The 16,719-nt window shown below is 39.2% G+C and overlaps 1 protein-coding gene across 26 annotated transcripts in view; it reads right to left on the reverse strand.

The window, feature by feature from the left end:
• PHTF1 (putative homeodomain transcription factor 1) overlaps window positions 1-16,719 on the reverse strand; it is a 62,983-nt gene that overhangs the window by 15,398 nt on the left and 30,866 nt on the right. For 19 of the 26 annotated variants that reach the window (XM_078332793.1, XM_009001915.5, XM_035252498.3 and 16 more), the window contains 5 exons: window positions 13,467-13,623; window positions 11,516-11,650; window positions 1,486-1,645; window positions 490-663; window positions 296-385 (listed from right to left, as the gene is read on the reverse strand). In XM_078332793.1, the coding sequence (XP_078188919.1) occupies window positions 296-385; window positions 490-663; window positions 1,486-1,645; window positions 11,516-11,650; window positions 13,467-13,623 (716 nt within the window). Of the gene's footprint in view, window positions 1-295; window positions 386-489; window positions 664-1,485; window positions 1,646-4,054; window positions 4,105-5,707; window positions 7,529-11,515; window positions 11,651-13,466; window positions 13,624-16,719 lie in introns of those variants that run through there. The other 7 variants (XM_078332799.1, XM_078332796.1, XM_078332798.1 and 4 more) reach the window with 3 other exon arrangements.

A 16,719-nucleotide genomic window follows, 5' to 3' on the forward strand; every position in this document is an offset into this window, starting at 1 on the left:
CCTGGACTCAAGTGAGCCACCCACCTCAACCTCTCAAAGCGCTGTGATTACAGGCATGAGCTACCATGCCTAGCCCATCTGTGATACTCTTAAGCTTAGAGTCAATGTGGAAAAAAATTATTTCTCTTTCTAAGTAGTCGTTAAAAGCTGCTAGATAAGGACATGGATAATTAGAGACAAAGGAGGGCAGGCAAATATTAATGTAAATGCTGCTTTAGGCCAACTAATAAAAAAAGGAATGGATAAAGTTATTACACTCAAAAATATACCTTGATTTCTCAAAGGGACACTTTACCTGGCTGAAGGCTGCTGATTCAAATTCTGATTCTGCCAGACTATCTGAATCCCGCACAATATGACACCCTCCTGTAGTGGTTTTCTTTACCTGCCAAAAATCAAAGCAACAAGCAATAGGAAACTAGGTTAAATACTTTGTTACTAAATTCCGTGATTTAGTCCTATAATTTCATAAACTAAAAGAGAAATTACCTGAGCGTTGAGGTGCCTTGAAAGTATTGATTTTCTATTCTTAACTTCACAGCCATTGTCACTTGAGGCCCCTTCCACACTCCTACGCAATAATATCATCTGTGTCTGTGCTTCACCATCTTCCTCACTTGACAGGTCATCAGATACCCCATTACCCAAATGCCTAAAAGTCTCCTACAAAGAGAACAACAATACCTTCACAGGGCACAACCCAAAGTATTCTAGTAAGCTACATGTGTGATAACAAAAAAAAATACGAAAACTACAAAGCAGTAAAAGTAAACTAACCCAAAATTGAACAAATCCATATATTAATGTCAATTAAGAAAAATATTAACTTGAAACTAAATATCCTAAATGATGAGGCACTGTTATGTAGTATTCAAAAACCAAGAGTCAAGTCAAACTCTAAGCCTGAATCCCAGCTCTTCTACTTACTAGATACATAACCTTGATCATTTACTAAATCTTTCTGGATTTGAGTTTCCTCATCTGAAAAATGATAATAAAAGCATCTATTTCACAGGTTTGTTGAAAAAAAAAATGAGATAAGTTAGTATATGTAACGTACTTAAAACAACAGTAATGGCTCAGTAAATATTAGACTAAATGCCACAATCTAACACACAAAACAGTAAAAGTGTATAGTTATAGACACAGAGCAGACCATGTCTACCTAAACCCGCAAGAGTTTCCCAAACCCTTACCATACCATCACTGCTTCTCTGGAATACGGCACCCTCTTCACTAATCTGTTTATCAAATCTACCAGCTACTGCTAAGGCTGAATAACTCACAAAACTAGTAAGTCTAGTAAGAGAAATTTTAAGACTAAGCTCCAGTTTTCATGTGATATTTTCTTGTCATATCCTGTGGTTTTACTTGTTAGGACAAGATTACAAACCTATTAGTATCTATTTTATATCTCTAACAGAGTCTTAATAAGAAAATGTTACAAGGGGAAACAAAGTTTTGTTAAATCCATCTAAATCTTACCCTACGGCACTTTTCTCCATCTGAAAACTTTGCTTTCTCTCTTGTTTGCCACATTCTAACCTCTGGTCGGCACTGTCTCTTCTTAATGATAGGAGGTACACAACCTGGGTCATTGTCAGTTTCAGTCCCTTTGTTAGATATTAATTTTACTCTTTTAATCCTATTTTTTTAAAAAGGAAAAGAAGATTAGTTTCTGAAAGAAACACCTTTTAAGAAACCACTTTCTTCTGAGGAACACACTATATTACTCTAGAAATCAAGAAAATTCAGGAATCATATTTTTCAAGACTTTAGCTTGCTAAATAAGGGTACTGAATGCCAGAATATTCACTCAGACTCAGAATGTGAGTCTATTCTTCAAAGACTCATGTCAATTAACTGAAAGGAAGAATACACTTTTCAGTGTTGCACAAAAGTAGGTTCACAGTCCTCTCCACATCTTCTCAAATACAATGCAACTCCTACCTTATGTTGTCTGTTACTGCCACCCCACTAGGCCAGCAGACTTAGGGTGCACATGACCTACTGAGATACCAGCTGGGGTGGCCAGGGAGTGCTTGTGCCACCCCTACTGCAAAGCCAGGCAGTGTTGCTCATAGCCCAGGAAGAGAGAGGAGTAAAAAGGACCTTGTCTTGCAACTTGGATACCAGCTCAGCCAGAGTAGAACAAGGGACCAGAATCCTGAGGCCCCCATTCTAGGCCCTAGCTTCTGGATGACATTTGCAGACACAGCTTGGACCCAACACAGATGAAGGAAAGGACCTAGCCCTGGCAGCATTCATCACCTGCTGACCAAAGAGGCCCTGGACTCTGTATAATCAACAGTGGTATCCAGGCAGTACTCACTGTGGGCCTTGGGTGAGACTCAGAGCCATGCTGGCCTCAGGAGTGACCCAATATATTCCCAACTGTGGCAGCTACAGGGAGAGACTCCTGCTTGAGGAAAAGACAGGGAAGACTAAACGGGACCAGGGTACCAGCTCAACCACAGTGGGGTAGAGCACCAAGTGTGCTCTTAAGGTCCCTCATTCTAGGCCTTGCCTCCTGGATGGTATTTCTGGACCCACTCTGGGCCAGAGGGAAGCCCACTGCCCTGAAGGGAGATACCCAAGCCTATCAGTATTGACCACAAGCTGAACAAAGGGCCCTTGGACTTGAGTGAATATCGGCAATAGCTATGCAGTACTTGCAGCAGGTCTAGAGCAGCAGTGGCCACAGGAGAGATTCCTCTGCTTGAGGAAAGGAGAGAGAAGGGTGGGAAGGAGTTTGTCTTTGGCCTTGGTGCCAGCTCAGCTACCATACAATAGAGCAACACGTAGATTCCTAAAGTTCTCGATGTCAGGCCCTGGCTGCCAGACAGCATCTCCAGATCCACCCAGAGCCAGGGGTAACTTGGAGGTATGCCTGGCTGGGTTTACCACCTGCTGATTGTAGTGCCCTTGGGCTTTGTGTGAACATAGGTGGTAGACAGGCAAGTGGCTGCCATGTGGACCTTGGGCAAGATCCAGTGCTGGGCAGGCTTCAGGCCTGCCCAAACCCAGTCCCAGTATTAATGGCCACAGAGGTGCTGTGTCACCCCTCCTAGCTCCAAGCAGCTCAGCACAGAGAGAGACTCCATTTGTTTGGGAGAAAGTTAGAGAAAAGAACAAGAATCTCTGCCTGGTAATCCAGAGAATTCTCCCAGATCTGACCCAAGACCACCAGGGCAGTAACCTCTACAAGTCTGCTGGAGTCACAACATTACTAGGCTTAGGGTACCCCCTAATGCAGATGCAGCTGCAGTGACGAAAGACTTAAAGCACAACACCCAATTCCCCTCAAATACTTGGAAAGCCTTCCCAAGGACAGGTACAAAGAAGCCCAGACGGTGAAGTCTACAATAAACATCTAACCATTCAATGTGCAAACGCTAATGAACATCCACAAGCATCAGGACCATCGAACAAAAGATGATCTCACCAAACGAACTAATAAGATACCAGTGACCAATTCCAGAGAGACAGAAACATACAACCTTAGAGACAGAGAATTCAAAACAGCTATTTTTGGCCAGGCACAGTGGCTCATGACTATCATCTCAGTACTTTGGGAGGCCAAGAGGCAGGTGGATCACTTGAGCTAAGAAGTTCAAAACCAGCCTGGGCAACGTGGCAAAACCTCATCTCTATAAAAAATATAAAAATTAGCAGGGTGCACTGGTATGTGCCTGGAGGATCACTTGAGCCTGGGAGGTGGAAGTTGCAGTGAACCAATATTGCACCATTGCACTTCAACCTGTGAGATGAGAGTGAAACCTTGGCTCAAAAAAACAAAAAAGCTATTTTGAGGAAACTCAAAGAAATCCAAGATAACACAGAGAAGGAATTCAGAATCCTACCAGATAAATTTAACAAAAAGTAAAATAACTAAAAAAACAAACGAACAAATTCTGGAGCTGAAAATGCAACTGACATACTGAAGAATGCATCAGAGTCTCTTACCAGCAGAACTGATCAAGCAGAAGAAAGAATTAAAAATACACAGAGGAGACAAAAGAAAAAAGAACAACAACAAAAAAAAGAAACTCACCTAAAAGATCTGGAAAATAGCCTCAAAACGCAAATCTAAGAGTTATTGACCTTAAAGAGAAGGTAGAGAGAGAGATAGGAGTGTAAAGTTTACTCAAAAGGATAATAACAAAAAACTTCCCAAACCTAGAGTAAGGGTATACCAATATTCAAGTACAAGAAAGTCATACAATACCAAACAGATTTAACCAAAAGAAAAATACCTCAAGGCATTTAACAATCAAACCCTCAAAGATAAAGGATAAAGAAAGGATACTAAAAGCAGCAAGAGGAAAGAAACAAATGGCATACAAAGATGCTCCAATATGTCTGGCAGCAGACTTCACAGGCTAGGAGAGTGGTATGACATGTTTATTTACTTATTTATTGTTACTTTTTTTTTTTTTTTTGAGAAAGGGATCTCAGTTGCCCAGGCTGAAGTTCGCTATCATAATCACAGCTCACTACTGCCTCAACCTCCTAGGCTCAAGCGATCCTCTTGTCTCAACCTCCAGCATAACTGGAAACACAGGCATATGCCACCACACCCAGCTAATTTTTTTATTATTATTTTTGTAGAGACTGCATCTCCCTAATGTTGCCCAGGTTGGTCTTGAACTCTTGGGCTCAAGCAGTGCTCCTATCTTGGCTTCCCAAAGTGCTGGGATTACAAGCATGAGCCACTAAGTCCAGCCAGACTGAGACATTTAAACTGCTAAAGGAAAAACCTTTTAATCATAGAATAGTATATCCAGCAAAAATAAACTTCAAACAAGAAGGACAAATAAAAATATCCCCAGAAAAATCAAAAGCTGAAGGATTTCATCAACAATAGACCTGCCTACAGAAATGCAAAAGAGAGTTCTTTAAACTGAAAGGACATTAATGAGCAATAAGCAATCATCTGAAGGTACAAAACTCATTGGTAATAGTAAATACACAAAAAAAAGACAGAATATTATAACCTTGTAATTGTGGTGTGTAAACTACTCATATCTTCAATAGAAAGACTAAAACATGAACCAATTAAAAAAATACAACATTTCAAGACATAGACAGTACAATAAGATATAAATACAAACAAGAAAAAGTTTAAAAGCAGAGGGACAGAGTGAAACTGTACAGTTTTTATCACTTCTCTCTTTGCTGGTTTATGAGTTTGCTTGTTTATGCAATCAGTGTTTTCAGTTTAAAATAATAGGTTATAAAATATTATTTGCAAGCCTCAATGTAACCCCAAATTAAAAAATAACAGACACACAAGAAATAAAAAGAAATTAATTTAAAAATACCACTAGAGAAAATCACCTTCACTAAGAGGAAGACAGGAAGGAAAGAAGGAAGATCACAAATGAACCAGAAAACAACTAACAAAGTGGGAGAAGTAAGTCCTTACTTATCAATAATGGCATGGAATGTAAATGAACTAATCTTTCTAATCAAAAGACACAGAGTGGCTTAATGAATTAAAAAAAAAAATCCATGATCTATTGCCTACAAGAAAAAAACTTTACCTATAAAAATATACACAGGCTGAAAATAAGGGAATGGAAAAAGATATTCCATGTTAATAGAAACTAAAAATTAGCAGGAGTAGTATATTAGTTCATTTTCATGCTGCTGCTGAAAACATACCCAAGAATGGGGGGGAAAAAAGAGATTTAGCTGGACTTACAGTTCCACATGGCTGGGGAGGCCTCAGAATCATGGCAGGAGGTGAAAGGCACTTCATACATGGTGGCGGCAACAGAAAATGAGGAAGAAGCAAAAGCGGAAACCCCTGATAAACCCATCAGATCTCATAAGACTTACTATCACAAGAATAGCATGGGAAAGACCAGCCCTCATGACTCAATTACCTCCCCCTGAGCTCCTCCCACAACCCTTGGGAATTCTGGGAGATACAATCAAGTTAAGATTTGGGTGGGGACACAGCCAAACCATATCATTCTGTCCCTTGCCCCTCCAAATCTCATGTCCTCACATTTCAAAACCAATCATGCCTTCCCAATACTCCCCCAAAGTCTTAACTCATTTCAACATTAACCCAAAAGTTCACAGTCCAAAATCTCTTCTGAGACAAGGCAAGTCCCATCCGCCTATGAGTCTGTAAAATCAAAAGCAAGCTAGTTACTTCCTAGATACAATGGGGTACAGGTATTGGGTAAATACAGACATTCAAAATGGGAGAAATTGGCCAAAACAAAGGGGTTACAAGGCCCTTGCAAGTCTGAAATCCCATGGGGCAGTCAAATTTTGAAGCTCCAAAATTATCTCCTTTAACTCCAGATCTCACATCCAGGTCACGTTGATGCAAAAGGTGGGAACACATGATCTTGGGCAGCTCTGCCCTTGTGGCTTTGCAGGGTACAGCCTCCCTCCTGACTGCTTTCATAGGCTGGTGTCGAGTGTCTGCAGCTTTTCCAGGCACACATTGCAGGCTGTCAGTGGATCTACCATTCTGGAGTCTGGAGGATTGTGACCCTCTTCTCACAGCTCCTGTAGGCAGTGCCCCAGTAGGGACTCTGTGTGGGGTTCCAACCCCACATTTCCCTTCCACACTGCCCTAGCAGAGGTTCTTCATGAGGGCCCCACCCCTGCAGCAAACTATTGCCTGGGCATCCAAGTGTTTCCATGCATCTTCTGAAATCTAGGCAGGGGTTCCCAAGCCTCAGTTCTTGACTTCTGTGAACCTGCAGTCTCAACACCATGTGGAAGCTTTCAAGGTTTGGGGCTTCCATCTTTGGAAGTCACGACCTGAGCTGTACAATGGCCCCTTTCAGCCATGACTGGAGTAGCTGGGACACAAGGCACCAAGTCCCTAGGCTTCACACAGCATGAGGATCTTGGGTCTAGCCCACAAAACCCCTTTTTCCTCCTGGGCCTCCAGGCCTGTGATGGGAGGAGCTGCTTGAAAGTGTCTGACATGGCCTGAAAACATTTTCCCCATTGTCTTGGGGATTAACATTAGGCTCCTTGCTACTTATGCAAATTTCTGCAGCCAGCTTGACTTTCTCCCTAAAAAATGAGTTTTTCTTTTCTATTGCATAGTCAGGCTGCAAATTTTCCAAACTTTCATGCTCTGCTTTCCTTATAAAACTGAATGCCTTTAACAGCACCCAAGTCACGTCCTGAATGCTTTGCTGCTTAGAAATTTTTCTGCCAGATACCCTAAATCATCTCTCTTAAGTTCAAAGTTCCACAAATCTCTAAGGCAGGGCAAAATGCCACCAGTCTCTTTGCTAAAACATAACAAGAGTTACCTCTGCTTCCATTCCCAACAAGTTCCTTATGTCCATCTGTTACCACCTCATCCTCGACCTTATTGTTCATATCAGTATCAGCATTTTTGTGAAAGCCATTCAACAACTCTCTAGGAAGTTCCAAACTTTCCCACATTTTCCTGTCTTCTGAGCCCTCCAAACTCTTCCAACTTCTGCCTGTTACCCAATTCCAAAGTTGCTTCCATATTTTCAGGTATCTTTTCAGTAAAGCCCCACTCTATTGGTACTGATTTACTGTAATAGTTGGTTTTCATGTTGCTGATAAAGACATACCTGAGACTGAGAAGAAAAAGAGGTTTAATTGGACTTACAGCTCCACATGGCTGGGGAGGCTTCAGAATCACGGCAGGAGGCAAAAGGCACTTCTTACATGATGGCAGCAAGAGAAAATAAGGAAGAAGCAAAAGCGGAAACTCCTGATAAACCCATCAGATCTTGTAAGACTTATTTACTATCACGAGACTAGCACAAGAGAGACCAGCCCTCATGATTCAATTACCTCCCCCTGGCTCCCTCCCACAACATGAGAATTCTGGGAGATATAATTCAAGTTGAGATTTGGGTGGGGACACAGCCAAACCATATCAAGTAGCTATACTTATATCAGACAAAATAGATTTTAACTATAAAAAGAGTTAATGAAGGTCATTATATAATGATAAAGGGGTCAATTCAGCAAGAGGATATAACAATTGTAAATATATATGCACCCAACACTGGAGCACCCAGAAACATAAAGCAAATATTATTAGAGCTAAAGAGAGAGACAGACTCCAACACAATAATAGTTGGAGACTTCAACCTCATTTTCAGCATTAGACAGATCATCCAAATAGAAAAATCAACAAACATTGGACTTAATCAACACTACAAACCAAATAGACCTGACAGGTATTTACTGAACATTTCATCTATTGGCTATAGAATACATTCTTCTCCTCAGCACAAGAATCATCTCAGGGATATACCATATTATAACTACAAAACAAGTCTTAAAACATTCCAAAAAATTAAAATGATATCAAGTATCACCAGGAGAGAACAGCATCCCTCCTGACTGCTTTCATGGGCTGGCGTTGAGTGTCTGTGGCTTTTCCAGGTGCACAGGGAAAGCTATTGGTGGATCTACCATTCTGGGGTCTTGAGGACAGTGGCCACTCTTCTCACAGTTCCACTAGGCAGTGCCCCCCAGTGGGGACTCTGTGTAGGGCTACCAATACCACATTTGCCTTCCACACTGCCCTGGCAAAGGTTCTCCATGAATGCCCTGCCCTGGCAGCAAACTTCTGCCTGGAAATGCAAGCATTTGCATACATCCTCTGAAATCTAAGCAGAGGTTCCCAAATCTCAATTCTTGACTTCTGTGCACCTCTACAAAAAATACAAAAAAATTAGGGAGGGTTGTGGTGGCACACGCCTGTGGTCCCAGGTACCTGGGGGCTTCACATACAAGAATCATTTGAACTGGAAGGCAGAGGTTGGAATGAGCCAAGATCATGCCACTGCACTCAAGCCTGGGCAACAAAATGAGGCACTGTCTCAAATAATAATAATACATATAAAATAAATAAATAAAAAGATCCTTCATCATGACCAAGTAGGGTTATACCAGAGATGCAAGGATAGTTCAACATACATACAAATCAATCATGTGACCCATCATACCAACAGAGTGAAGGACAAAAACCATATAATCATTTCAATTGATGCTGAAAAAGTACTTGATAAAATTCAGTATCTCCTCATGATAATAATTCTCAAAAATCAGGGTATAGAAGGAACATACCTGAATAGAATAAAAGTCATATATGACAGACCCACAGCTGGTATCATACTGAATGAAAAAAACTAAAAGCTTTTCCTCTAAGATCTGGAAAATGACAACGATGCCCACTTTCATCACTGTTATTCAATATAGTACCAGAAGTCCTAGCTAGAGCAATTAGACAAGAGACAGAAATAAAAGGCATACAAGTTGGAAAAGAAGAATTCAAATTACCTTTGTTTACAGATAAAATTTTATATTTGGAAAAACCTAAAGATTCTGTGAAAAAAGTATTAGAACTGATAAACAAATTCATTAATGTTGCAGGATACAAAATCAACATAATAAATCAGTAGCATTTCTATATGCCAACAACAAACAATCTAAAAAAGAAATCAAGAAAATGACATCATTTCCAATAGCTGCAAATAACATTAAACACCTAGCATTTAACCAAAGAAGTGAAAGATCTCTATAATAAAAACTACAAAACATTGATGTAAGAAACTGAAGAGAATGCAAAAAATATGGAAAGATAATTTATGAAATGGAAGAATCAATATTGTTAAAAATATCCATACTAACCAAAGCAATCTTCAGATGTAATGCAATCCCTATAAAAATACCAATGACATTCTTCACAGAAATAGAAAAAACAATCTTAAAATTGATATGGAATAAAAAAAGACCCAAAATAGCCAAAGCTATTCTGAGTAAAAATAACAAACTGAAGGAATCACATTACTTGACTTCAAATTATACTACAGCATTATAGTAACCAAAGGAGCACAGTACTGACACAAAAACACATAGGCTAATGGAACAGAATTGAGAACGCAGAAATAAATCCACACATCTACAGTGAACCCCTTTTTTTTTTGAGACAGGGTCACACTCTGTCACTCAGGCTGGAGTACAGTGGTGAGATCTTGGCTCACTACAACCTCTGCCTCCCAGGTTCAAGCGATTCTCCTGCTTCCACCTTCCAAGTAGCTGGGATTACAGGTATCCACCACTACACCCAGCTAATTCTTGTATTTTTAGTATAGACAAGGTTTCACCATGTTGGCCAGGCTGGTCTGGAACACCTGAACTCAAATGATCCATCCGCCTCAGCCTCCCAAAGTGCTGGGATTATAGGTATGAGCCACTGCACCCAACCGACAGTGAACTCAGTTTTGACAAAGATGCCAAGAACATACATTGGAGAAAGGACAGTTTCTTCAATAAACAGCACTGGAAAAACTGAACATCCACATGTGGAAGAATGAAACTAGACCCTTATCTCTCACCATATACAATATCAAATAAAAGTGAATTAAAGAGCTAAATCTAGGACCCCACAACTATGAAACTACAAAAAGAAAACATTAGGGAAACCCTCCATACATTGGTCTGGGCAAAGATTTCTTAAACAACACTCCATGAGCACAGGCAACCAAAGCAAAATGGACAAATGATATCACATCAAGTTAAAAAGCTTCTATGTAGCAAAGGAAACAATCAACCAAGTGAAAAGACAACTCACAGAATGAGAGAAAGTCTCCGCAAATTATCAATCTGAGAAGGGATTAATAACCAGAATATATAAGGAGCTCAAACATCTCTATGCAAAATAATCTACTAATCTGATTTTTAAATGGGCAAAAGATCTGAATAGACATTTCTCAGAAGAAGATACACAAATGGCAAACAGGTGTATGAAAAGGTGTTCACATCATTGATCACAGAAATGAAAATTAAACCAGAATTAGATATTATCTCACCCCCGTTAAAATGGCTTTTATCCAAAAGACAGGCGATAACACTGGAAAGGATATGGAGAAAAGGGAACCCTTGTACTGCTGGTGAGAATGTAAAGTAGTACAACCACTATGAAGACCAGCTTGGAGGTTCCTCAAATAAACAAAAATAGAACTACCATATGATCCAGCATTCCCACTGCTGGGTATGTATTAACCAAAAGAAAGGAAATCAGGCCAGGTGTGGTAGCTCACACCTGAGGCTTGAGGTCAGGGATTTGAGATCAGCCTGGGCAACATGGTGAAACACCGTCTCTACTAAAAATACAAAAATTAGCCAGGTATGGTGGCAAGCACCTGTAATCCCAGCTACTCAGGAGGCTGAGGCAGGAGAATCGTTTGAACCTAAAAGGCAGAGGTTGCAGTGAGCCAAGATCATGCCACTGCACTCCAAAATGAGACACCGCCTCAAAAAACAAACAAAAAAAACAGAACAATACTTTAATGATAGATTACTGCATTCACAGGTAATGGAACAGTGAAGACTGCATTTTCAGCAAGCAAACCCTCTGATAACCCTTACAAATCACACCACAACAAGTCTACGCTATGCTACCTACTCCTATGGTCTGATGATACTATATACTTTGTAAACTCTATGTGAACACAACATAAGTAAAAAAGACTCCCACCTGTTGCCAAAGATAGTCTCCCAAAAACCACCAGTAACAGGTACAGATTCCAAAGTTTCTACTCCTCTGACTTTATCAGAGGAGTTATTTCCATTTTCTCGGCTCCCATCACCATTTACAGTTTTTCGTAATTTTCTAAAAAAAAAAAAAAATTTCAATAACTTCAGATTATTCAAGACCCTTTCTATTTCTGCCCAAAATATCCCTACAGAAAACTATACTGATAAATTACTACCTAAAATCAAGTATCATTTAACTTCATATACTGAGGATAAATTATACAAGTACTTTCTGATTTGAGGGCAAAACAGATGCCAAACCAAAGTCCTATGCTACCATTTCTTCAGTCATTAAAGAAATAGAACTGCTATTCAGAATCCACTAAAAAATTTTGCACTTGTATGACCAAGAGTCTGTTCAGGCACATTCAACACCACTAGCAGAAGGAGCAATTTCTTTAAATATGGACATTGGGATCTACCTCTCATGGCCTATTTTATAAGGGTAACTTAGAAAAATAGCAACTGATCACTTTTTATTGATATCCTATACAGTTATAAGATATATCCTATAAATACCAGAAAGACATACCATAGCATTTTACTTCCTTAGAAAACATCAATTTAATTGAATTTATAAGAACTCTTCTTTTAAAAAAACTTTTTAACATTCAAAAATAAGAATATGTTGAAATTCATTTCACCGAATGGAAAATTTTTATTTAGTAATTGCTTACGCAGGCAAAAATCTAGAGATACTGTGAGGGAAGATAACATAACTTCTGGAAGATAATGCATATACCTAAGAAATCTTCAACAGTTCCAAAACTCATATAAACCATATAATCAATTAAAATATAAGATGAATTCAATATGTAAAGAAAAACCAAATCAATTCTTATTAAAAGTTTAGATGGCCAGGTGCGGTGGCTCACACCTGTAATCCCAACACTTTGGGAGGCCGAGGCAGGTGGATCACCTGAGGTCAGGAGTTCCAGACCAGCCTGACCAACATGATAAAACCCTGTCTCTACTAAAAAAAAAAAAAATTAGCCGGGCATGGTGACATACGCCTGTAAGCCCAGGTACTTGGGAGGCTGAGGCAGGAGAATCGCTTGAACCCAGGAGGTGGCAGAGGTTGCAGTGAGCCAAGATTGTGCCACCGCACCTCAGCCTGGACAAGAGCAAACCTCCGTCTCATTAAAAAAAAAAAAAAAAAATGGCCAGGCTACCATGGCTCACACCTGTAATCCCAGAACTTTGGGAGGCCAAGGTGGGCAGATCATGAGGTCAGGAGTTTGAGACCAACCTGGCCAATATAGTGAAACCCCGTCTCTACTAAAAATACAAAAAAATTAGCTGGGCATGGTGGCGGGTGCCTGTAATCCCAGCTACTTGGGAGGCTGAGGCAGGAGAATCACTTGAACTCAGGAGGCGGAGGTTGCAGTGAGCCAAGATCATGCCACTGCACTCCAGTCCCTGGGTGACAGAATGAGACCCCATCTCAAAAAAAAAAGAGTTTAGACCACTTAGAAATTAATTCTCATTACACACTTTTGAAAGAAGGTAAAATTTTAGTAGCACTAACCAAATGTACCAAGATCTCTGTTTACAGTGAATTTTCACCAAATTTTGATTAAGACTGAATTTCAAAGAAAATGTTTTTCACAGCCAATCTATAAGATAAATTTTAATGAAAATAATAAAGTATAGAAATTTTCCTTTTAAACAACCATACTGAATGACAAAATCCCAAACTGAAACTAAAAGTTTGTAATAAGGTTTCTCAGCATCAAGGAGAAAACCGCAAAGTAATGCATTCATTTCCCAAGCCAAAAAAATAATTAAAAAATACACAAAAGATGGAGATTTTAAATGAATCAAAGGTTCTATAAATCTCTACAATACCTCTCTCAGGCAATACACAACTACAGTGTACTTTCTCATCTTACCTTCTTCTCCGATTTCCATTGTTTCCTGATGGTCTCGTTAACTGAGTAGACACAATTTGACAGTGGACAGTTCCCATGAGCAGCATAAGGCACAAGGGTCCAAGTACTTCACTTACATTCACAACAGGCATCATCAAATATAAGACAATTGCTATAACTGGAGAGGTTTTAAGATGACAAACATTAGAGTTCATCTTTAAAATTAATTCTAAAAACTATACAAACTGTTTCTTTAAAAATCCATCATTTAAAAAAGTACAGAAGTAAATAATTTCCTACAATACTCATCCAGCAGCATATCAGCCAAGTGAAAACCGGAAGCCCTATATCCCTCAGCAAGTGAAGAATACTGTGTTAAAAGGATTTCGCTTTCTGGCAGCATGATAATTCAGATATTTCAAAAGGGTTTCCATTGCAAAACAACAAGACGCTGTATATAACACACATCCTGAAGTGTTGTGTTACTCAAAGGAAGAATATTTTCCAAAGCTACACAGAAAGCAGAGCAAAGATGGGAACTGAACCTAGGTAGTCAGGCTCCTGAGTCCTGACTCTAAAACTACGATGCTATATATTTTCATTTCATATATAATAAAGAGGAAATACATATATGTGTGTGTATATATATATACATGAAATGCAAATTAAAGCATATATATAAAATGTTTAAAGAAGTAAATGAAAGAAATGGAAAAATACCAAAGATTATCTCCATATTTTAACATATTTCAGATTTTCACATAGTCATTCTTGTTCTAAACAAACTACTCCTGTGTGGAGAAAAAGTTACCTCTTTCATGCCCTAATAAAATCCCAATGCTCAAACACAATAATAAAAGTACCCAGACAATATACTACAGACTTTTTGACTTGAGAATGTGAATGTAAAGTTACCACTAAAAGTAAGCACCATGAAGATAGGGAGTTTTGCCTGGGTTGTTCACTGTTGTGTCTAAAACCAGTACCTGGAGCACAGAATAGGCACTCAATATATGTTGGATAAATGACTGAAATACTATCAAAGTGAATTTGACATTTAAAAGTAGAAAATTTGCTACCGATCCAAGATGGCCGATCACTAACAGCTCAGGATTGTAGCTCCCAGTGAAAGCTCAGAGAACAAGACGACGCCACACTTTTAGACGAATTTTCGTCACTCACGGATCAGCCGATTCCCAGTGGAGAAGCCCCACGGGTCGCCAGCGTGACTCTTGTGGCCGCCGCAGTGGTTTTGCGGCAGCGCGGTGCAGCAGCTCTTCATGCAGAGCCAATGGGACTGCTTCCCCTACTGACCGGAGTTTGGAGCTCCGGGAAGTCTGAGCCGCTTGTTGCGGACTCAAGAGGGAAGCCAGACCAGAGATTCCCGGGCAGAAGAGCACCGTCAGTTTTATCGCTGCTATTTAGGCCGCCACAGTGGGTTGCTTGGATCCCAGCACTGGGAATCAATAAATCGGACGTCAACTCAGAAACCTAATTAGAAAGGCGGTTCATCTACAGTGAAGGGAAAAAAACAGCCTAAGAAGGCCAAGTATACCCAAAATCAGAACCCATCAGCAACAGAACAAGCCCTGATGGAAAAGGACTCATCAGCAACTGAACAAGCCCCGATGGAAAAGGACTCATCAGCAGCAGAACAAGTCCTGATGGAAAAGGACTGTGTTCCATTATCTGAAGTAGGCTTTAAAAGGTGGATGATAAGAAACTTCTGGGAGTTAAAGGAGCTTGTTCTAACCCAATGTAAAGACACTAAGAACTTTGAAAAAAGGTTCAATGAAATGATGAAAAGAATAGACAATATAGAGAGGAATACAAATAAACTTATGGAGTTGAAAAATATAACACGAGAACTTAGTGAAATATGTACAAGCTTAAATAACTGAATGAATCAAGCAGAAGAAAGGATATCAGAGGTCGAAGACCAACTCAATGAAATAAAACGACAAGACAAGAATAGAGAAAAAAGGATAAAAAGGAATGAGCAAAGTCTCCAAGAAATATGGGACTATGTGAAAAGACCTAATATTTGTTTGATTGGTGTACCTGAATGTGATGGAGAGAATGAATTCAAGCTGGAAAATATTCTTCAGGATATTATCCAGGAAAATTTTCCTAATTTAGCAAAGCAGGACACTATTCAACCCCAGGCAATACAGAGAACACCACAAAGATATTCCTCAAGAAGACCAACCCCAAGGCACATAATCGTTAGATTCACCAGGATCGAAACAAAGGAGAAAATATTAAGGACAGCCAGAGGGAAAGATCAGGTTACCCATAAAGGGAAGCCTATTCGGCTTACAGCAGATCACTCAGCGGAAACCCTACAAGCCAGAAGAGAGTGGGGGCCAATATTCAATATACTTAAAGAACAGAACTTTCAGCCCAGAATTTCATATCCTGCCAATTTAAGCTTTACAATTGAAGGAAAAATAAAATCTTTTAGGAACAAGCAAGTACTCAGAGATTTTATTACCACCAGGCCTGCTTTACAAGAACTTCTAAAAGAAGCATTATACATAGAAAGGAACAACCAGTATGAGCCTTTCTAAAAATACACCAAAAAGTAAAGAGCACTAACATAAAGAAGAATTTACATCAACGAAAGGATAAAATAGCCAGTTAATATCAAATGGCAGTAATCCTAAATTTAAATCGACTAAATCCCCCAATCAAAAGATACAGACAAAATCTAATGGTATATCTAAAGATATACAAAGACTCAAAGGGTTGGAAAAAAACTTACCAATTAAACGAAGAGCAAAAATAAATAAATAAAAAGCAGGAGTTGCAATTCTCACAATAAAATAGATTTCAAAGCTACAAGGATACAAGGCTAAAAGGATTAATGTAATAATAAGAGATCTTAACACCCAGATACATAAGACCCATAATGAGATTTAGATTCAACGAGACAGAAAATTGATAACGATATCCAGGACTTGAACTCAGATCCAGAACAAATAAACTCAATAGAGCTCTCCATTTTAAACACACAAAATATACATTATCCACTTTAAACACACAAAATATTGATTGGCCATTATTAATACCCATTTTAGGAATGAAGTAATATTTCTTTTTCCCTCTTTTTCTCTTTTTCCCTCTTTTTTTTTCTCTTTTTCCCTCTTTTTCTTTCTCTTAAAAAAAAATCCTTAGGCAAATTAAATTTAAAAAATAAAAAAAAATTTTTTTTAAGTAGAAAATTTATCTTAGCATCTAGAAGACTACTTGCCACAGATACAATAGGCTTCAG

The sequence above is a fragment of the Callithrix jacchus genome, chromosome 7, assembly GCF_049354715.1.
Source record: "Callithrix jacchus isolate 240 chromosome 7, calJac240_pri, whole genome shotgun sequence".
NCBI lineage: Eukaryota > Metazoa > Chordata > Mammalia > Primates > Cebidae > Callithrix > Callithrix jacchus.